Raw genomic sequence first — 22,822 nt, 5'->3', positions numbered from 1 at the left:
GGTTGGAAAGGAGGGTGCAGCTGGGCCTCTGTCCCTTTCTATGTAGCCTCAGGGCCTCTCCCTGCACACTCTCTCTAGCAGGGTAGTTGGACGTCTTACACAGTAACTCAGCAAGGGCAAGTGTCCCAAGAGGCAGGAAGTGGAAAGTCCCAATATCTTAAGGGCTGGGACTGAAAACTGGCACACCATCACTTCCGCTGTACTCTATAGGTCAAAGCTGTCACAGATTAAAGGGCAGGGAGCACAGACAGCAACTCTTAATGACAGGAATGTCAAAGAATTGGTGGCCTTTTTAAATCTCCCATGGCTTGTATCTCTCATCCCATATATTAGCTAAGACTCTGCAAAGCAGAGTCCAGTGGATGTGATTTCTCTTCAAGGTAGAGACTTTACAGCACCCTCCTCACCAGGGAAGGAAGTACAATCCACACCTGACATTTATTCCAGCCACCATTGAATTATACAAGGAAGCCAGATTTTAATCTGGAGAGCAGTGAGTCATAGCCATTGCTGAACTGAGCTGTGATGTAACAAAGACCAACCGTACCCACGTGTGTGTCTGTGCAGTTATCACTGGACCAGCTTCCATGTAGCTTTGAGATGATCACTTTAGCTGAACAGCAACTCTTTGCCAGTGTACAAGAAGCCCTCCAGATCTTCTAGCTGTCCTGCCTTCCATTCAGCTCCCTGCATGGTTTCTGAACTTAGCACAAGCTTCTCTGCCTGGCAGGAGCACTTTTGGAGTCAGTTCTTGTGGGAGGCAGTGTGGCACTCTGCTCTAGGAGTCAGGATGTTCAGGTTCTGAAGCCACCCCTGTCTCTACCAACCTAGAGATTCTGGTGAGATACTTGGACTTTCTGACCTTTGTGTAATCTGAAAACAGACATGGGAATGATTGGGTTGGAAAATCTCTTGAGGTCTTTCTCAGCTCTGACATTCTATGATGTTATCATTCAAAGGAAAAATAAAGGCTGAGTCTTAACACAGAAGCTAAGCTCTGCCATACCATTCACAGTCCTCTGTAGAATGGATAGCTCTCCTCCCAGGGAGATTGTACCAACCAGAAGAGGGCTGGGGGGGGCAGGACTTTGTACACACCCATGACCTTACCATACTTCTCTGTGTCTCAATTAGCATGTCTGTCTCTTTGCCTGCTGTGTATTATTTATGGGGCATGGACTTGATTTTGTTTATTTTCATTTCCCCAGCATTTGGAAGGGAAAAAGAAGTGCCTAATTTCCTAACATGTTCCACAGACCGGGTATTGTGCTAAATAATAAACATGCATTATTACACTTCATCCTCTCAACAACCCTCTGATTGGGTGGTATCAGTCTTCACACATAGAAAGAGCAGAGTCAAATCCTGTCATCTTTCTGTGGCTCATATGGTGCATGACACAGAACGGGAGCTTGTGTACTGAAAGGTTTGCTGCAGGCAGTGCAAGTCCCCATTGATGGAAAGGACCATGTAAGTGATGTTCTGCATCTTCCTGCTATGAAGCGTGCAGTGGGCATTCTCCATGATGGAATCACGGCTCTGTAGCCTGCTGGGTAACACGCCTCCTCTCCTCTCTGCCTTTTGAAATGGTAGGTTGGAGGACTCGCTTCTGAAAACGTGAGATGGGCAGAAGCCGTGCAGAACTTCAAACAGCAGGAACAGACGTTATGTGGAGACATTCTACTCATAACGGCTTTCATTTCCTACCTTGGCTTCTTTACAAAGAAATACCGGCAGAGCCTCATGGACACAACTTGGAGGCCCTACCTGAGCCAGCTGAAGGTACGTATGGCTTGAATTTCTCCGGATCACATCAGCCTCTGGACACCAATGAGAAGACAGGACGGTCATAATTCACATCCTCTGGTGTCCTCCTGCACACTCACCCCCACTACCCCCTGAGCGCCGTGAAATCTGCATACCCATGTCCTTCCACACTGCCTTGCACTGGTGCCTGCTGCCTTCCAGGACACCTGGGGACAGCATCTCACCTCTGAATGCAGTCCTCCATGGGGACACTAGTCCTCTACCCCGCAGGCTGTCTCCTAGCAATCCTTAAGGCTGTGAAACCTGGGAGAAAGAAGTAAAATAACAAACCAATTTCCTCTCTGATTTCCCCACTCCAGAGCCGGACTTTGTGGGAGCAGTCAGGGGAAATTCCCTTTCCCAGATCCTTCATTGCAGCTTGTCACTAAGCCCCAAAGCTACACAGCTTGTGCCCATGACTCACAGATACCCTTCGTCGGCTTCTATCCTGCATGATCCCATGAACAGCTGCTCACATGCTTCTTATGTGGGCTGTGCAGCTTGTCCTCTTCGTGCAGCTAGGTGGATTTTAATCCCAACCCACCCCCTTACATCACTCACCCCTGCGTTAATGAACTGGGAAGTGGGGAAATACTGGTTTCCCATTAAAGGGGATTCAAAGTTGTACCTGGACCTGATCTTCAGAAGAAGTCCTAATATTTTCCTGGCACTTTGACATCACTCATAGCAACCCACACATACTCCCTGTGTATTGAGGGTGTCCTGCTATTCCACCATACAGGGCACACAAAACGTTCAAGACCAGGATACCATTGGCAAGTTCACAGTCCAGTGGAGGAGATTAGGCTCATCAAAGTCAGCTAGGGTGAAAGTCAGCCCCAGATTTCACAACATAAGGTAAAAGCTGTATTCCAAATCTGTTTGTAAGTGGAACCTTAGAACATAGTGACGGTTGTTTTCCCAGATCACCTCATAAAACCCTGCTCACCTGATGATTAGCTGAACAGTAGTTTTAAAAATGTTACAATGGCCGGGCACAGTGGCTCATGCCTGTAATCCCAGCACTTTGGGAGGCTGAGGCAGGCAGATCACAAGGTCAGGAGATGGAAACCATCCTGGCCAACATGGTGAAACCCCGTCTCGACTAAAAATACAAAAATTAGCTGGGCGTGGTGACGCGCACCTGTAGTCCCAGCTGCTTGGGAGGCTGAGGCAGGAGAATTGCTTGAACTCAGGAGGCAGAGGTTGCAGTGAGCTGAGATCGTGCCACTGCACTCCAGCCTGGTGAGAGAGCAAGACCCTTCTCAAAAAAAAAAAAAAAAAAAAAAAAGTTACAGTGCTAGCAAATAAACAAAAAATAAAGCAGCTATTTTACTCATCCTAAACACTTTTGAAAAAAAGGAAATTGTTGAAGGAACCATCGTTAACTGAGTGAATGAAGATGAAGAGCTCAGTAGCAGCTTAGTGAGGATTTTTCTGGCTTTGTTTGACTTCTTAGGACTTCTTCGGCACTCTGGTAAGGCCTATGGATTCCTTCTCAGAGTAATGGTTTTGAGCATGTAAAATAGAATGCATGAGATTACAAAGGGAAAAAATATATTGGAACACATTTCTGGTCCCAGATAAGAATCCCCAAGGGACTGATTTCCCTTCAGAGGTTTGCTTGATGCTGTAACTGGCCATCTGTGCCCTTAGTAGATACAATTAAGAGGATGGAAGATGGTGTGGAGAGGTTTCCCTGGGATAACTGGGCAAAACAAATTTGAGAGAGGAGTAAGATTTGTCTAACAAACTTGAAAGCATTATGCTAAGTGAAAGTAGCCAGACACAAAAGGTCACATATTGTAGGATTCCATTTATAGTAAATATCCAGAATAAGAAAATCTAAGGGGACAGAAAACATATTCATAGTTTCCATGAGCTGGGGGTAGACAGAAATCAGGGGGGACTGTTGAATGAGTATGATATCTGGGATGATGAAATGTTTTGGAAGTAGAGCTGATGGCTGCATAATGTGTGAATGGACTAAATGCCACTGAAATGTGCACTTTAAAATGGTTAATTTATTTTGTATGAATGTTCCCTTAATTAAAAAAAATATATATGGGTCATCAATGAAAAAGATAGCCTGTAAAGAAATTAAGTGAGCCCGGCATGGTGGCTCACACCTGTAATCACAGTACTTTGGGAGGCCAAGGCGGGTGGATCGCAGAGGTGGGAAGTTCAAGACCAGCCTGGCCAACATGATGAAACCTCATCTCTACTAAAAACAGAAAAATTTAGCTGAGTGTGGTGGCAAACTCCTGTAATCCCAGCTATTCAGGAGACTGAGGCAGGAGAATCACTTGAACCTGGGAGGTGGAGGTTGCAGTGAGCCGAGATCATGCCATGGCACTCCAGCCCAGGTGACAGAGTGGGACTCCATCCCAAAAAAAAAAAAAAATTAAGTGAGCAGAGCAGAGAAAGGCTAACAAAAAAGTGTCTAAGACACACACAGGAGCCCTGAAGGGGCACAAGAGAGGCCACAGGCAAGTTCTCAGAATGATAAATGCTCGCCAGCTTCCCCACAGGTACCAGCAGGCGGATTTGCAGGAAAGAGTCCTGCATGCAGCCTGGGAGTCGGGTGTTTGGGGAAAGGGGAAAGAAAACCCATCCAGCCTTTTGCAAGCTGGTGAAACAGATGAGAGGAAAGAGTGGTTTGTGCTGGCTGGTATAGACAGGAGCGAACCAACTAGGCATGGGACCTGGTGCTGGTTCACAGCGTGCGCATAAATAACACAGACATATAGCAGAGAAATACCACTATTAACACGGGTAAGAGTGCAGGAGGTCATAGATTAAAATACAGATAATCTAGTAGAATTGATTTAGGTAAAGATACCAAAAAACGAAGAATCAGCCACACGAGCTGAATTTCTGCAGTTCTCCATCTTTAATAGAGCCTGCTTTCAGAAATAATCACACAGCCAGAAAAGCATTCTTCAGTGGGATATTGATCTTGCTTTTAAAGGAGATGTGTCATTTGGTTAGAAACTGTGCATTCACCCCCAGCTGAGAATGCCTTCTTCTTTTCTGAGCTCGGGGTGGTGTTTCTTCCTCACCAGACTCCCATTCCAGTCACGCCGACCCTGGACCCCCTGAGGATGCTGATGGATGATGCTGACGTGGCTGCCTGGCAGAACGAGGGCCTCCCAGCCGACCGCATGTCCATAGAGAATGCCACCATCCTCATCAACTGTGAGCGTTGGCCACTCATGGTTGACCCTCAGCTACAAGGCATCAAATGGATCAAGAATAAATATGGTGAAGATCTTCGGGTCACGCAGATTGGTCAGAAAGGGTAAGTTGGTGAGCATGAAAGTTCCCACTTTAGCCACTTGTGCAGGAAAATGTATGTATCATGAGCAGATTTTAAGCCCCATTCAATGGTTTGTACAGTCTCTCCATGAGGGTTCTCAGGTTTCTCCTCCCATTTTTGCAAACAGCTCAATGAAAGATGCCTGGGTACTAAGTCTTTGCTTTTCATCCCCATCAGAAATCATGTGCTGCAACCTCCTGACCCATTCTGGGGTCCTTTCTTCACCATCCCTGGAGCTCATCCTCTCATCACCACCACCCCTCAAACACTTCCTCCCCAAGCCTCACATCCCATTGTCACACAGCTCTGTGCTTTATAAAGCCTTACTCTCTCTCTCTTTTTTTTTTTTAAATTTGGGAGATGGAGTTTCACTTTTGTTGTCCAAGCTGGAGTGCAATGGCACGATCTCCGCTCACTGTAACCTCCGCCTCCTGAGTTCAAGCGATTTTCCTCCCTCGGCCTCCCAAGCAGCTGGGGTTACAGGCGCCCACCATCACACCCGGCTAATTTTTTGTATTTTTAAAAGAGACAGGGTTTCACCATGTTGTCCGGGCTGGTCTTGAACTCCTGACCTCAGGTGATCCACCTGCCTCGGCCTCCCAAAGTGTTGGGATTATAGGTGTGAGCCACCATGCCTGGCCAAGTCTTTCTCATTCTTAGCCAAAAGCTGCCTCCTTTATCTCTCCTCTACCCACTATTTCTATCTCTGCCCTGGAGCCACATAGAACGACCTAAACTCTCCTCCTGAGACACAACTGGACATTTCAGCAGGTCTCATGGAGCAGCTGAGTTAGTTATGAAACCATCAGAGCCCTTGGTACCTGCCATGTGGCCTTGGACTTACCTGTGGGAGAGTTACCACGTGAAGGGATGTGAAGGGCACAGAGAATGTCTGGCCAGCACCCACTAGGCTCCAGCGGCTTGGGCCTCAGCATCCCTCAGGCATCCCTTCATTTTAGCCTTGCAGTTTCCATACTCATCCTGTTCTGAGTCATTAGGACACCTGGGGAAACAGGATGGGGCAACATGGAAGAGGAAGTGAAGCAGACATCATTCGTTGGGAGGTTGATATGCGTCAGTCTTGGTGTTAGGGATTTTATCTCAAATGCCTTCCTTAATCCACAGAGTTAATAAGAGTAACCCATTGGTAATAACCAGTAAGGTTATTGGTTCCATTTCACATCCAAGGAAGCAGAGGTTCACAGAAGTTAAGTAATTTCCCCAGGAGCACATCATTTTAAAAGTGATGGAAATTTTGCACTGGTGTTTATAGCAGTGCTGTTCAACATAGACAATGGTGAAGGGAACCCAGGTGTTCACTGACAGATAAACGATAAACAATGTGATGTACACACACAGTGGAATATTATTGCCTTAAAAGGAAAACAATCCTTTTTTTTGTTTTGTTTTGTTTTGAGATACAGTCTCACTCAGTCACCTACGCTGGAGTGCAGTTGCTCGATCTTGGCTCACTACAACCTCCCTCTCCTGGGTTCAAGTGATTCTCCTGCCTCAGCCTCCTGAGTAGCTGGGACTAACAGGCATGTGCCACCATGCCCAGCTAATTTTTGTTATTTTCAGTAGAGACAGGGTTTCACCATGTTGGTCAAGCTGGTCTCGAACTCCTGACTCATGACCCGCCCGCCTCGGCCTCCCAAAGTGCCAGGATTATAGACGTGAGCCACCATGCCCTTCAGGAAAACAATTCTTAAAAGAGTATAATTAGATTGATTGTGATACAAAGGAGAAATGCTTAAGGACATGAATACCTCATTTTCCATGACGTGATTATTATACATGGCATTTCTGTATCAAAATAGCTCATGTAACCCATAAATATATACACCTATGTACCCAAAAAAATTAAAAGTAAAAAATTTGTTTAAGAAAAAAAAATAATAAAATAAAATTGAAGTAAAAAAAGAAGAGAAAAAAATTTGGACACATACCACAACATGAGTGAGTCTTTAAAGTGTTATGCAAAGTAAAATAAGCCGGTGACAAAAGACAAATGTGGTATGATTCCTCTCATCCAAGGTACCCAGAGTAGTCAAATTTACTGAGACAGAAAGTAGAACAGCGTTTGCCAGGGACTGGGATTGAGAGGGGAATGGAGAGTTAGTGTTTCACAGGTGCAGAGTTTCAGCTTTGCAAGAACAGTTCTGTGAATGGATGATGGTGATGGATGTACAACAGTGTACTTAAAGCCACTGAACTGTACACTTTAAGATGGCACATTAGGCTGGGTGTGGTGGCTCATGCCTGTAATCCCAGCACTTTGGGAGGCCGAGTGGGAGGATCACTTGAGGTCAGGAGTTCGAGACCAGCCTGGCCAACATGGCAAAACCCTGTCTCTACTAAAAATAAAAAATTAGCCAGGTGTGGTGGTGTGCGCCTGTAGTCCCAGCTACTTGGGAGGCTGAGGCAGGAGAATCACTTGAACCCGGGAATCAGAGGTTGCAGTGAGCCGAGATCACACCACTGTACTCCAGCCTGGGTGACAGAATGAGACTCCATCTCAAAAAAAAAAAAAAGATGGTATATTATATATTATGTATATTTTACCATAATTTAAATAAATTAATTAATTTGTTTAAAAAGGAATGGAGGCAATCAGGCACAGTGGCTCAAGCCTGTAATCCTAGCACTTTGGGAGGCCAAGGCTGGCAGATCACTTGAGGTCAGGTGTTCAAGACCATCCTGGCCAACATGGTGAAACCCTGTCTTTACTAAAAATAAAAAAATTAGCTGGGCGTGGTGGCACGAGCCTGTAATCCCAGATAGTCGGGAAGCTGAGGCAGGAGAATCACTTGAACCCAGGAGGTGGAGGTTGCAGTGAGCCAAGATTGCGTCATTGTGCTCCAGCCTGGGGGACAAGAGCAAAAACTCCGTCTCAAAAAAAAAGTAATGGAGGCACTATTTGAACCCGGGCCATCCTCACTTAGAAACCTAAGATTTATCCACTCTAGCTCATAGCCACCAAAGTAAGCTTTATTGCTCTGGCCTCATGTCCCAAGCATGCTTGTACAGAGGTCCAGATTACTCGGGGTTGTTCAAATCAAACATATAATGTTAAAAATAATAGTTAAACAGAGCAAATATTAAATATTAGAATTATTTATGTTATAGAGCAAACTTTGTTGAGAAATGAACGCAAAGGCATGACATATAGATAGATACATAGAGAGATAGATTTTTTTCTTTTTTTGGGGTGGAGTCTCACTCTCTTGCCCAGGCTAAAGTGCAGTGGCACTATCCCAGCTCACTGCAACCTCCACCTTCCTGGTTGAAGCAATTCTCTCGTCTCAGCCTCCCAAGTACCTGGGATCACAGGCATGCACCACCATGCCTGGCTAATGTTTATATTTTTAGTAGAGACAGGGTTTTCTCATGTTGCCCAGTGGTCTCGAACTCTTGACCTCAGGTGACCCACCCACCTCAGCCTTCCAAATTACTGGGATTATAGGCATGAACCACCACACCCAGTCAATATGATATATTTTTATTCGAGTCTTCAGTGACATAATAATCCAACCCTGGCCTTCTCCCCAAACTTTAATTAAAATATTCTTTTCCAGTTAACTAATAATGCATTTTAGGCAGATGTATGTTCTTTTTGCTCATTGCTGTGTCTCTAGTGTCTAAAACACTGCCTGACATACTCTAGGCCCTTAATAAATACAGTTAATCAATTCTTAGTTCATGTCCATTAACTGCTTTCCTGTTGGGTGGTTCTCTAGATTTGTTGTGTATTATTTGAATAGAAATGTTGCATTATGTATAATGTGTATAGTCTTCTTTCATCATATGAATGAAAATTTGTTCAAGTGTCTCATTTGTCTTTTAATTTAATTTTGTGGGGTTTTACATACTACCACACCCAGCTAATTTTTATATTTTTAGTAGAGATGGGGTTTCACCATGTTGGCTAGGTTGTCTCAAACTCCTGACCTCCAGTGATCCGCCCACCTTGGTCTCTCAAAGTGCTAGAATTATAGGCTTGAGCCACCGCACCTGACTTTTTAAACAATTTAATTTTGTGAGGTTTTGCCTACTACAGTTCATTTTATTTTAGTTTTTATTTGATCAGAGTTGTCATCCATTTATTCTATAAATAATGCCTAGAGGAGTCTTTCCAAGAATTTTTAAAATATTCACCTACATTTTTTGTTTTGTCTTGTTTTGTTTTGAGACAGGGTCTTACTCAGTCACCTGGGCTGGAATACAGTGGTGAAATCATGGCTCCCTGCAGCCTCAACCTCCAGGGCTCAAGCAGTCCTCCTACTTTAGCCTCCCAAGTAGCTGGAACTACAGGTGTGCAAAACCATGCCCAGCTAATTCTTGTATTTTTGTAGAAAGGGTGTCTCACTATATTGCCCAGGCTGATCTAGAACTCCTGGCCTCAAGCAATCAACCGACTTTGGCCTCCCAAAGTTATGGGACTACAGGCATGAACCATCAGACCTGGCCCATTTTTTGAGTTTTTTCTGAGTTTTCCTTTTACATAGAACTCCAATCAATATGAATATATTTTAAGCTATATGTGGTACAGACTAATTTTCCAAGTGGTTAGCTATTGTTTCAGTACCATCTATTAAAATTTCCATTCTTTCCTCAATTAATTAGCAATGTCATTTTACTATATATTAAATTATTTTATTAAATAGGTTCATTGTTCTTTTCTATTTATCTAATACTATACCAGCCCTTATTTACTTTTATATTTAGTAACATTTATTGTGGTATTTCTCATTACGGAGGTAATGTATCATCATTGTAAAGAAAAGTGAGGGGGTGGGGTAGGAGTTACCAAAAAAATAATAAAAAACAAAGAAGTAAGAACTTCTATAATTCATCTTTCAAAAACATTGCTAACTTATTGGTCTATGCTGTCCTTTAAGCCTTTCTATATTGTCGAAGTATATAAAATATTTAGTATTAGATCATATAAGTCCCTCCTCTTCTTCATTACTGGTTTTCTCCTTGCCAGCCTCATTGTGTTCTTTTAGATGAACTTTAAGATCTTTGGTGAGTTCCATAAAGTTTTATTGTTATTGTTTGTTTGAATTGTATTATATCAGTCTTACAAATAGACTTTAAGAAAATCAACCTACTTGCATATTTATAAACTCTACATAACACTGAAAAGGTAAAAGTAACCTAGATCTTTGTTAATTGATTGATAAATTAAGGTGTATCAATATGGCCTAATACCCAGTCATTTAAAATTACATGGAAGAATACTTAATGACATGGTGAAATGTTTACAATATATTTTATGTACCAAAACTAGGTTAGAAAAAAAAACTGCCATATGAATCTCATACTATCAAAGCTAAACTTGACAATATAATATATTCAAACATACACAGTATACACCAATATATTAAAGACAGATGGCCTGGCACGGTGGCTCATGCCTGTAATCCCAGCAACTTTGGGAGGCCGAGTCAGGCAGATCATGAGGTCAGGAGTTCAACACCAGCCTGGCCAACATAGTGAAACCCAGTCTCTGCTAAAAATAGAAAAATTAGCTGGGCGTGGTGGTGCACGCCTGTAACCGCAGCTACTCAGGAGGCTGAGGCAGGAGAACTGCTTCAACCTGGGAGGCACAGGGTGCAGTGAGCCGAGATCATGCCACTGCACTCTAGCCTTGGCAGCAGAGCAAGACTGTCTCAAATTTAAAAAAAAGAGAAAAGACAGATTATGGTTTTCATTATCTTTTTTTGTATTTTGTAATTTCTCCCTATTTCTAAAAGTATATAGCATCACATAAATATCACTTTACATAGGGAAAAAATGTGGCCACTGAAAACATTCCAAATAGCTGTGCCTCCACGTATACCACCATGTCTTAGAGGTCATGCTTGTCTCATTAAGTAGTCTCTGACTCCATAGCTTGCCACAGGCTCATTCAGCTGACTCATCCTTGCTTCCCCAGCTACCTTCAAACCATAGAGCATGCCCTGGAAGCTGGAGATGCGGTGCTGATTGAAAACCTAGAGGAGTCCATTGATCCTGTTCTAGGACCCCTGCTTGGGAGAGAAGTCATTAAAAAGGGACGGTAAGACGCAGCTGTGTTGCTGACCCTTTGTGAGGAGCTGGTTCATGGCCCCAGTTAGAACCATGGAGAGGTCTGCTCTTCCTAGAATTTTGTCTCTTCAGTTCATGTCAAATAGCTCCCTGCAGCACATCCACCTTTCTTTCTTCCAGCAGAAGTCTATTTAGTGGCCTTTGCCTCCTAGAGAAAGTTTCCTGGAATAACTTTGCTTCCATCAGCCAATGTCCCATTGACTTCCTTCTAAATAGCCACAGTGCACAATTTTAGAGAAACTTGAAAAGGAAATCATTCAGAAAGCAGACTGACTTTTAAGTGTGAGCGTCTTATACAAGCCAGTCATCTAAATTCTGACAACTCGGTTCCTTGTCAGTTTGATGAGCCTCTGCTACTTTGAGTGCTGGCATGATGAGGGCTTAGCAAGCGTAAGGCCAAGCAAGGGGTAGTGTGGAGAGGAAAAGAGAGGAAGGAGATGGACAGTCGGTTCATGTGAGGGGCAGAGTAATTATCATGAAGGGGTGCTGGACTCAGGAGCCTTACCCACTGCCAGAGCCATAGTTGACTTTACTGTCCTTAAGCTGTGCTCATTTACTTGCTTAATCATTTCCACCACCACCACCCACCCCCCCGCCCCGCCCAGATGTCATTCCCCTGTCAGCCTTGAGAAAAAGTAAGCCCTATTGCTAGCCTAGAAAACACCTTTGTGGAAAACGCAAGGTGGCTCCCCTTCCTACAAACACTCCACTGCCATCTGCTGGAGATTTCTCATAATGTGCTCATCTGCATGGATACAACAGGAATGGCCGTGGTGGCCATGGGAAAACGTCTATCCCCCTCCACACCTGTTCCCCACATTAATGCAGAAGAGAACCCTAGGACTCATGTGAGACATACTTAGGAGGTATCCATCGAAATATGGCAATATTGTTTGAAAAAAAGTCTCCAGTTCTGACCCTGACCAAATTTTGCAGGAAGGCACCTCACCTTCACATGAGCCTTTATGTTCCAGATTCATTAAAATTGGAGACAAAGAGTGTGAATACAATCCCAGGTTCCGGCTCATCCTCCACACCAAGCTGGCTAATCCTCACTACCAACCTGAGCTGCAGGCTCAGGCCACCCTGATCAACTTCACCGTGACCAGGGACGGCCTGGAGGACCAGTTGCTGGCCGCCGTGGTCAACATGGAGAGGCCAGACCTGGAGCAGCTGAAGGTGAGGACAGGAGGGAGAAAACGCTCTGCCACTAGAGCCTGCAGTGCACCTCACTCTGGGAGAGGTTGCAGAAGGGGGCTGTTTTTCCTGGACTGAATAGGGTGGGTTCTGCTAGACCCTGGAAGAGTGCCAACCCCATGTAGCAACCTGGGAACAACATACTGGGAAAAGAAGGATGGGTGAGCTGAAAGACAGAAGCAAAAACAGCTTGGAGACTGGACACTCCTATGACCAACAGCAGAGCCTGGCATGGGATGTGAACATGAGTGCTGCTGATCACACATGTCCACGTGCCAGAACTAAGTGGAATGAAATTCTACCAGGGTAACAGAACTAGGTCCAACCATGTTAGAGTCATGTCTTAGTCAGCTTGGGCTGCCATCACAAAATACCATAGACAGGGTGGCTTAAATAACAGATATTTGTTCTCCTATAGTTCTGAAGGTTGGAAGTCTGAAATCATGTTAGTTTATGATGAGGCCTCTTTTCCTGCCTTGGAGGCAGCGGCCTTCTCACTGTGACCTCACGTGACCTCTTCTTTGTGCATAAAGAAATAGAGAAACCTCCCTGGTATCTCTGCTATGGCTGGGCACCACTCTGATGACCTCATTTAACCTTAATTACCTTCTTAAAGGCCACATCTCCAATATAGTCATGTGGGGAGTTAAGGTTTCAACATATAACTTTTAGGACAACGCAATTCAGTCCATAGCAGATAATATGCTTTTTGTCCTCTCTTTAAATATGATTAGATTATATAACATGTGGGTTCACGGTGGGGGCAGAATTCCAGTGCATGAGAGATTGAGTTCCGGGCTCCCTGGAATTCTGCTTCCTGCAATCATTCAATCATTGAACAGATACCTATGGAGCACCAACTCTGTAACAGGCAGGATTCAAGGTATGAAGGATTCAGCAGTAAACAAAGAAAACCATGTTCCAGCCTTCATGGAATCTGCACTCTAGTGGAGGAACACAGAAAATAGCAATGTAAACAGATAAACAATGTCATTCAGATAGAAGAATTTTTAAGAAAATCAAACAGGGTAATACCGGAAAGCCAGAGAGCAAATTTAAACAGTGGTGGTCAGAAGAAGATTCTATGAGGAGTTGGCATCTGAACTAATTCCTAAATAATTGTAAAGCCTCTGGGCATAGAGCATTCCCAGCACAGACAACAGCAAATCCTGGTCTTAAGGCAGGATCAAGATATGTGGTTTTAAGAAACAGTAGAAAGGTCAGGGTGGCTGTGGCTGTTCTTCACAGCTGCCTGAAGCCAGTGCTTTAGAATACGAAGCAGAAAGGGAAGATGAGATGAGATCTGCTTGGATACAAGCACCCCACTCCAGCCTTGACGAAGGTTTTACACAGTCTGCCATGCTTTACGCAGTCTGAACTGTGTAAGACAGATTTTGCTGAATTTTTTTTTAAAGTAAGCCACAGGAGAGTTGTTCATCTGGGGAAAGTAAATTGGTGATAGAACTCTCCAGAGAACTAAAACTGGACCCTACCCCCTAGTCAGAGAAATAAGCTCCGTTGGCCAGGCACGGTGGCTCATGCCTGTAATCCCAGCACTTTGGGAGGCGGAGGCAGGTGGATCATGAGGTCAGGAGTTCGAGACCAGCCTGGCCAACATAGTGAAACCCCATCTCTACTAAAAATACAAAAATTAGCTGGGCATGGTGGTGCGTGCCTATAGTCCCAGGTACTCAGGCTGCTGAGGCCGGAGAGTTACTTGAACCCAGAAGAAGGAGGTTGTGGTGAGCAAAGATCACGCCACTACACTCCAGGCTGGGGGACAGAACAAGACTCCATCTCAAAAAATGAAAAAAGAATAAGCTCCACTTAGTGAACACTGACAATGCAGTGTGTTGTGCATTGTGCATTAAGCATAGCACAGAAATCCTGTAAGTAGGGACTGGGATTACAGAAAAGCAACGAAGATAAACTGGCTCAAAGTCATGTGCCTAGAATATTGTGCAGTTGGGCACCAATGTTGACTCCTCTGCTTGTCCCCTGCTCATGGTCTGACGCTCTTTGCCATTCTGCCTGCAATTTACTATCTCTAAGGGAAGGGACTCTGTCCCTTTTCAGACCTATCCCTATGGTAGGATGCTCTGGGCATCTGCACCTGACTCTCTGTTGCTTGATATTTGCAGTCTGATCTCACAAAGCAGCAGAATGGATTCAAAATTACCCTGAAAACATTGGAAGACAGTCTTCTCTCTCGCCTCTCCTCTGCCTCTGGGAACTTCCTGGGAGAAACAGCGCTGGTGGAAAACCTAGAGATCACCAAGCAGACTGCTGCCGAAGTTGAGAGAAAGGTAAAACTCCTCTGGCTAGTCTGAGAAGGCAGCCTAGGTTGGAGTCTTCCACAGTTTTCTCTCCTTTTAGACAAAGAATCTGACTTTTAGAAAGAAATCAAAGTAACATATGGCTTTTCTGTCTTAGCAAAGTTCTTCTAGAAAGTCTACCTAGGCAGGATTCCTGAAGTGACCTTGTACATCCTGTATTATGTAGTTCCCACCTTCTGGAAAATACTTTTGATGTCTCAACTCCATCCACATTTGATAAACACTTAAGCCTTTGCAGGGCCTGGTATTCTGCACAGGGAATGGTAGCTCAAAATGGATACCTCAATAGTGTGTGGAATTGGCCTGAACCTAAGGAATCACATTGCTGGAAAAGCCAACTGGTTTGGGCATGATTGCATCCTGACTAAAACCCACCTGACTGCACAATCTCAGAATTCTGATTTTAATGAGAAAACATCAATGACTTCCTAGGAAACTCAGCTCTCAAAAACTGTATCATCCTGGGGAGCAAAGATACAGTGCCGTACTGAGTATAGCTTCCTTTATTTTACAATGTTTAGAAGGCCCTTGTTCCCCACTGTAGGGACTAGAAGACGGGATGTGATGGGAAAGGGACCCACCCCCTGCTCTATCCCAGCAGACCACCAAACCTCCAACAAGGCCTTCTGCAGTCTCAGTCCTGTGCTTGGATCAGAAGAGTATTGGACATATTGGCTCTGAGCAGGTCAGGGCATATCTGTAACAGTATCCAGGAACAATATAACTTTGAGGGAAGATGCTTATTGCCAGATTATTGGGATTTCTCCAAATATGAAAGACTTCATTCTGGGTAGAGACAAGGTAGGAAATATAAAAAGCAATGATGGGTAAGACAGATAAACCAGGTCATACCCACCCTGGGATGATGGACAACTCAGGTTGGAGTGATGAGATTGAAAGGAGGAAGAGCTAGCCTAATGCTGGGTCAACAGCTGCGATGGGACCACCAGGTTTCACTACCAGTTATCTGTGGCCTCCATATCTCTGGTTGGGGACGTGAGAGTTTGTAAAGTAATTATGGTAGACCTGCCACTGTCCTGGATAAGAGAGATGGGGAGACAGACCCAAATTACTTACAGGAAGTAGGTCAGAGGATGGGATCCACCGCACTGATCTCTTCTCCCTGCCCCTTCATCTCTTCTTTTAATCCTTTTCTTTAAAATCAATGAACATGTACTGAGTACCTGCTGTGTGCCAAGGGTGTATGAAGCTTTCTTTTTCCTTTTGTTGTTCCTTTTCTTTTTGTCTTCTTTCTCTTTCTCACTTATTCACCCCATGGAATATGTACTTGAAGGCTACTGTATTCCAGGTCCATGATGGAAGTTGTAGATACAGCAAGGAATTTGCTATAATCCTAGGCTTCTAGGACCTGGCCCTCAGAGGAAGAAAGACAAGTAAACAGGCAGTTACAAAACAGGGCTGGTGACTGAGGTCGAGAAAGCACAGGGAAGGGTGAACACACAAAGGAGGAACACTCAACCCATGTTGGGTGAGAGGGAGGAGGGGCTTCACTTGAGTGTAACTGGAATGTAGAGGGGGTGGGAGCTGGAAGTGGTCACTGGCAATGAGGCAGGAAAGGTACCCTGGGTTTCCATCGTATAGGGCTGTGTAAACTATGCTGGGGAAATTGGGCTTTGTCCTGATGGGCATCAAAGATCATGAACCTCTTTTACACATTTTCCATCTCTGTTTCTTTCTGATGTGCTTTTGTAACAATTTCCTGAGATTTCTCTTTTAGTTTGCTGATTTTCTTTTCAACTCCAGTCTATTATTTAAACTGTATGCTTTATAAATTTAAATAACTATACTCTTATTTTTAGAAATTCTAGTTAGTTCTTTTCCAGATATGCCTGTTCTTTTTCATAAGGTCCTTGCTTTATGCTTTCTTTTGTACCTACTGCTCTAAAACATACTTTGTTAATGGTGAGTTTTAGGTTGTTCAGTCATTCTCAGTTCATGAGGTGCTAATCCTGGGGTGTTTTGGGTTTTGGTTCTGTTTTGGAAAGGGGTCTTCTATTGTTCCCTTTGGTAATACTCCTGCAGTTTGTAATTGTTTATTATGAGAACATCTTCAGTAAGGATCATTGTCTTTTCCTGTGGTGCTCCCACAAATTATCAGTAACTTTCCTCTATTTTGGAGCATAAGGGCAGAGCATATTGGGGTTTGCATTTAGAGGCACAGTCTAACAGAAATCCCTATTTCTAGGGCCAGGCATGGTGGCTCACACCTGTAATCCCAGCACTCTGGGAGGCCGAGGCAGGTGAATCACGTGGTCAGGAGATCAAGCCCATCCTGGCCAACATGGTGAAACCCCGACTCTACTAAAATACAAAAAATTAGATGGACATGGTGGCATGCACCTCTAATCTCAGCTACTCAGGAGACTGAGGCAGGGGAATCACTTGAACCCAGGAGGCAGAGGTTGCTGTGAGCCGAGATGGCGCCACTGTACTCCAACCTGGGTGACAGAGCAAGACTCCATCTCAAAAAAAAAAAAAAGAAAGAAAGAAAGAAAGAAATCCCTCTTCCTGATGCCAAGGTCTCTTTTCTTATTTTTACCTGTGATAAGAAATTTTCTGAAAATAGAATATTCCAACTGAGAGAGATCTTTGTGAATTTACATATGAACTATTTCATAAACATTAAGAAAAAAGACTATACTATGTTTCTGTCCCTGGATTTCCACTGCTTGGCTCAGTTTTGAGTCATACATATTTTTTTGCATTTCCATGAATTCTTCCTCATTAGAGATGGAGCATGGCAGCTTGCACAGCTCACACTTCCCAGCTGGAAGAGCTGACAGCTCACCCTCAGAAAGGACTAGAAGTTTACCATCTCCTTTTTCATCCCAGCTCTAGGAAGGAATACCATAGTAGCTTTTCAACTTTCTACCCATCACCCCCATCCCTGTTCACTCCATCCCCTAAGCAGACACATGTCTACTCACACAGAGAGGCCAAGTTGATTCTCAGGAAGCCCTGGTTGGTTGGAACAGTGGGCTGCTATTTATTTTTCCAACAGGTCCAGGAGGCCAAGGTGACTGAAGTGAAAATCAACGAGGCCCGAGAGCACTACCGGCCAGCAGCTGCCAGGGCCTCACTGCTCTACTTCATCATGAATGACCTCAGCAAGATCCATCCGATGTACCAGTTTTCTCTCAAGGTGACTTATACCTGGAGTTTCTTGCCTGATCATAATAAAGCAGTGTAATATTGCCAATGCAGCTCTCTGTGAAAACGTATCCATGTAATATCATTAGCTGCGGCAGGTCTGAAAGATCAAAGCCAGGAGAGCAGCTGTGTTACCTTGAGACCTCTCTTACCATCCTCTTCTCTTTAATTGGGTCTTACATGATTCACGGGTGCTTTGACTGGAACAGAAGGGGACACCACAGCAAGTCTTGGCTCATTCTTTCAGTAGGCACACATGATATGGTGGGTACTATGCTTACTGAATGTGTGGAAGATGATACCAAAGAAATAGGAGAAGGGATCCCTGTCCCCCAAGAGCTTAAAATATAATAGACAATCAAATATGTCACTTGTATCGATTAAAATCCAAAGCAGGCAATAATAATACATCAACTTTAAATTACTTTTCTTATGGCCCTAATATCCCCAAAACTCCTGCTTTATGATTGTTGAAATATTCCTAAAACCAAAGATGTTAGCAAATTGTAAGTGCTGACTAAACTTACCTTACTCATGAAAAAATAAAGACTTATAAATTTTTAGTGCATCTCTGAAAGTACATCTTTCTCCCCTAGGGCATTCATCAAAAGACCACAGTTGAAGAGGCATTAGGAGCTAGTGGAGCATTTCTAAACTTCTTTGGTTTGAACCAACAAAGAGGACATGCACACACATATACAGAGAGAGATAGGAGAGAAGGGGAGAACATATGTATGTATATAGACAAATGGAAATTTCACACACACACACACACAGAGGGGAGAGAGAGAGAGCACACTTCAGATCCAGTGTTTTCAGCTAAACCACCATGTGGAGACCAAGATGGTGGGGATGGTGATGAGCAGATGAGAAATCAGGGGGCCTCCAGTTCCTGGGGCTCATTTGATTGAAGATGGCATTTTACCATTTCCCAACTTTTTTCTTTTAACTTAGAGTCTCTGCAGGTTGGATGAACTGTGTTTATAGTATTTTATGTTTTTAAAAGAAATCCAATACTTGGCCTCATATTTAGTTCAAGGCAACATAGGAAAGAATCATAAAATCTTTTAAAGCAGCATAAAAGCTGGCATGATAAGCCTAATAACCACAGGATCACCTCCCTAGTTCCAAGAATAGTTGAAATTGACTATAGATACCCATCAGAAGCCTACCACAGTGCCTCTTTCGGAAAACAAGAAATGAGATGAGGCCCATGATAATATGTGCTCAAAATCAAGATGTTTGGCCGGGCACGGTGGCTCAAGCCTGTTATCCCAGCACTTTGGGAGGCCGAGGCGGGCGGATCACCTGAGGTCGTGAGTTTGAGACCAGCTTGACCAACTTGGAGAAACCCCGTCTCTACTGAAAAAACAAAATTAGCCGGGCTTGGTGGCACATGCCTGTAATCCCAGCTACTCGGGAGGTTGAGGTAGGAGAATCGCTTGAACCCAGGAGGTGGAGGTTGCTGTGAGCCAAGATTGTGCCACTGCATTCCAGCCTGGGCAACAAGAGCAAAACTCCATCTCAGAAAAAAAAAAAAAAAAAAAAAAAAAAAAAAAAAAAAAAAACAACGATGTTTGGCAGCAACAGTGTCCTGATAGAAAGTTCCGAAACTCCATTTTTAAAGTAGATGGAGTCTGGGTCACCTTACTGATATTAAGAATTGCAAAAACAGCTGTTCAGTGACCAACTTGATCATTAAAAGCAGATTTAACTGCTTTATGATAAGTAGCTGAAGTAAGGGTATTAAAAAATATGAAAACCACAATGCATTTTAGAAGCCTTCTCTGATTTGAAGAAAAAGGAGCCATTGTAGTTTTCACGCTCTTGGCTTTTGTCTGAGGTTGGGTTTTACAGTTCCCCTTCCTGGCAGAGAAAGAAGAGACGTTCTCAGCATATGGAAACCCCAGATAGGCCAACGTGGCAGGAACCATTCATCCCAGCTTCTAACAGTGTTTTTAGCAGAAATATATTAAAATGTGTGTGTGTGTTTACGCATGCAAAAACTCAGGAGCCAGGTTTTAAACTTGGAAGTTTATAACATGGTTAAGATGCAATTTAAGTGGCAGTAATTTTTCTTCAAGATGTAGCCAAAGGCTAGGAAAAGGCTAATAAGACACATTCACAGGGTGCCTCAGAGTAAAAGACACCTCACTGGGGTCTCCTGCAGATTGAAGGGAGGCCCAGCTTTCTCTATGGTGGGCGTTCTGCAGAGAGGCTCGGCTGGGGGAATAACATTTCTCAAAGAGGTTAGAAGAAACAGCATCGGATAGGCAGAGGCGAAAATAACACAGCATTGGTCTCAAACCAGAAGCCCAAGAGAGTACTGTCCCGTTTTCTTTGGTCCTTGGAGGACTTTTCAAGTACTTTAATTGGTTGCCAACATTTAAAAATAAGGAGAAGTTATGTAAGTTCCAAATTATGGCTTCTCATGAAGGTTCGGAAGATTGACAACACTAAGCTCACGTCCCACGTGGTGCAGCTTTGCTGGAACCAAGGGATGCTGCCCCCTAGATTGGCCTGTGCCCCCTGTGTTGCCACAGTCCTTATGCCTTCCTACTTGGTATTAAACACCTGGCCCCTGAAGGCATTGAGTTTGATACCCTTGGTCTAGAGCACTGCTCACACTTTGCCTAACTTCTTTTAGGCATTGGCAGGACTGTGTCCTGCCATCTATCTGATGCTGCTTCTTGTAACCTTCTAACCCCCAGCCATGCCTCTCTGCAGAATGCCCACAATACAGAAAGGTGGGCCTCCCATCAATATGCAGGAGACCCCATTGAGGTGTCTTTCACTCTGAGGCACCCTATGAACGTGTCTTATTAACCTTTCCCTAGCCTTTGGTTAAATCTTGAAGAATATTACAAATCATTTTTTTTTTTACTTTTTTTTTTGGAAGAAAGAAAGAAAAAAAAGAATGAAGAAAAGGAAGAAAAAGGAAGAGAAAGAGAGAGAGAGTGTGGGAGTATTGCTTTCTTGCCCAGGCTAGAATGCAGTTTAGTAATGGGTATTGAAAACCTCTTTTATACCAATAATTATACTTAATGATGTAGACAGGAAGGAATAAGGGAAGAAAATAACAAACAAGCAGCCAACCAATATTTCATTTAAACCTATGAAATGCTATACGATTACTGAGGAGTGATTTACTTCCAATTATGTAGTCACTTTTGGAATAGGTGTGAGGTGGTAATGTATGATTTGTGTATTTTAAGTGGAGAGTTCTATAAATGTTTATTAAGTTTACTTGTTCCGGGTCTGAGTTCAAGTCCTGGATGTCCTTGTTAATTTTCTGTCTCGTTGATCTATAGAATCATTAGCTCTTCTTGTTACATTGATCCTTTTGCCATTATGTAATGTCCTTCTTTGCCTCTTTTGATCTTTGTTGCTTTAAAGTCTACTTTATCAGAGGCGAGAATTGCATCTCCTGCTTTTTGTTTGTTTATTTTTACTCTCTGTTTGGTTGTTAAATCTTCCTCCTTCTCTTTGTTTTGAGTCTTTGTGTATCGTTGCATGTGAGATGGGTCTGGATGCAGCATACCGATGGGTTTTGGCTTTTTATCCAACTAGAATATATATAAGTTTAATACTGGCATTTGATGCTAGCTGGCTGTTTTGCCCATTAGTTGGTGTACATTTTTCATTGTGTTAATGCTCTTTGCTTTATGATATATTTTTCAAAAGGCTGATATTGGTTGTTCCTTTATATGTATAGTGCTTCTTTCAGAAGCTCTTGTAAAGCAGGCCTGGTGGTGGTGAAGTCTCTAAGTACTTGTTTGTTCGCAAAAGATTTAATTTTTCCTTTGCTTATAAAGCTTAGTTTGGCTGGATATGAAATTATGGGTTGAAAGTTCTTCTCTTTCAGGATGTTAAATATTGGTCCCCACTCTTTTCTGGCTTATAGGGTTTCTGCTGAGAGATCTGCTGTAAGTCTGATAGGTTTCCCTTTATGGGTAACCTGACCTTTCTCTCTGGCTGTCCTTAGTATTTTCTCCTTCATTTCAACCCTAATAAATCTGGCGATTATGTGCCTTGGGGTTGGTCTTCTTGAAGAATATCTTTGTGGTGTTCTCTGTATTACCTGGAGTTGAATATTACCCTACCTTGCCAGGTTGGGAATGTTTTCCTGAATGATATCCTGAAGAGTATTTTCCAACTTGGATTCATTCTCTTCGTCACATTCAGGTACACCTATCAAACGTAAATTAGGTCTTTTCACATAGTCCCATATTTCCTGGAGACTTTGCTCATTCCTTTTTATCCTTTTTTCTCCAATCTTGTCTTCTCGTTTCATTTCACTGAGCTGGTCCTCAACTTCTGATATATTTTCTTCTGCTTGATCAATTCGACTGTTTAAATTTGTGCATGCTTCGCGAAGTTCTTGTGTTGTGTTTTTCAGCTCCATCAATTCACTTATATTCCTCTCTAAATTGTCCATTCTCGTTAACATTTTGTCAAACCTTTTTTCAACGTTCTTAGTTTCTTTGCATTGGGTTAGAACAAGTTCTTTTAATTCACAGAAGTTTCTTATCACCCACCTTTTGAAACCTGCTTCTGTTATTGGAACACACTTGTTCTCCATTAAGCCTTGTTCCGTTACTGATGAGGAATTGCGATCCCCTGTAGAGGGAGAGGCATTCTGATTTTGAGTATTCTCTGCCTTTTTAGGCTGATTTCTTCCCTTCATTATATATTTATCTCTCTGTCGTCTTTGTAATTACCAACTTTCTAACTAGGTCTCTGAGCGGACATCCAACTTGTTGATTCCCAGTGCCGAAATCTGAGCAATCCACTGCGCCAGCCAAAACAGCGGTGTTAAGACTGATGGTGCTTTTCTGCCCCCGAATCTCTGGACTCTGCACCAAGAACTGCCACGCTAAGGCGCCAGCAAAACCGCTGC

General features: G+C 43.4%; 1 protein-coding gene across 1 annotated transcript in view; it reads left to right on the top strand.

The window, feature by feature from the left end:
- DNAH9 (dynein axonemal heavy chain 9) overlaps positions 1 to 22,822 on the top strand; it is a 368,705-nt gene that overhangs the window by 267,343 nt on the left and 78,540 nt on the right. Inside the window, exons 52-57 of the mRNA XM_064378055.1 lie at positions 1,594 to 1,782; positions 4,872 to 5,107; positions 11,067 to 11,189; positions 12,193 to 12,397; positions 14,557 to 14,721; positions 17,774 to 17,914. Of these exons, the coding sequence (XP_064234125.1) occupies positions 1,594 to 1,782; positions 4,872 to 5,107; positions 11,067 to 11,189; positions 12,193 to 12,397; positions 14,557 to 14,721; positions 17,774 to 17,914 (1,059 nt within the window). The remainder of the gene's footprint in view (positions 1 to 1,593; positions 1,783 to 4,871; positions 5,108 to 11,066; positions 11,190 to 12,192; positions 12,398 to 14,556; positions 14,722 to 17,773; positions 17,915 to 22,822) is intronic.

The sequence above is a fragment of the Aotus nancymaae genome, unplaced genomic scaffold (assembly GCF_030222135.1).
Source record: "Aotus nancymaae isolate 86718 unplaced genomic scaffold, 86718_ANA_hifiasm-v0.15.2.pri h1tg000018l, whole genome shotgun sequence".
Classification (NCBI taxonomy): domain Eukaryota; kingdom Metazoa; phylum Chordata; class Mammalia; order Primates; family Aotidae; genus Aotus; species Aotus nancymaae.
Note: the sequence above shows the minus strand (reverse complement) of the source record. Positions and strands in the feature narration are given on the sequence as shown.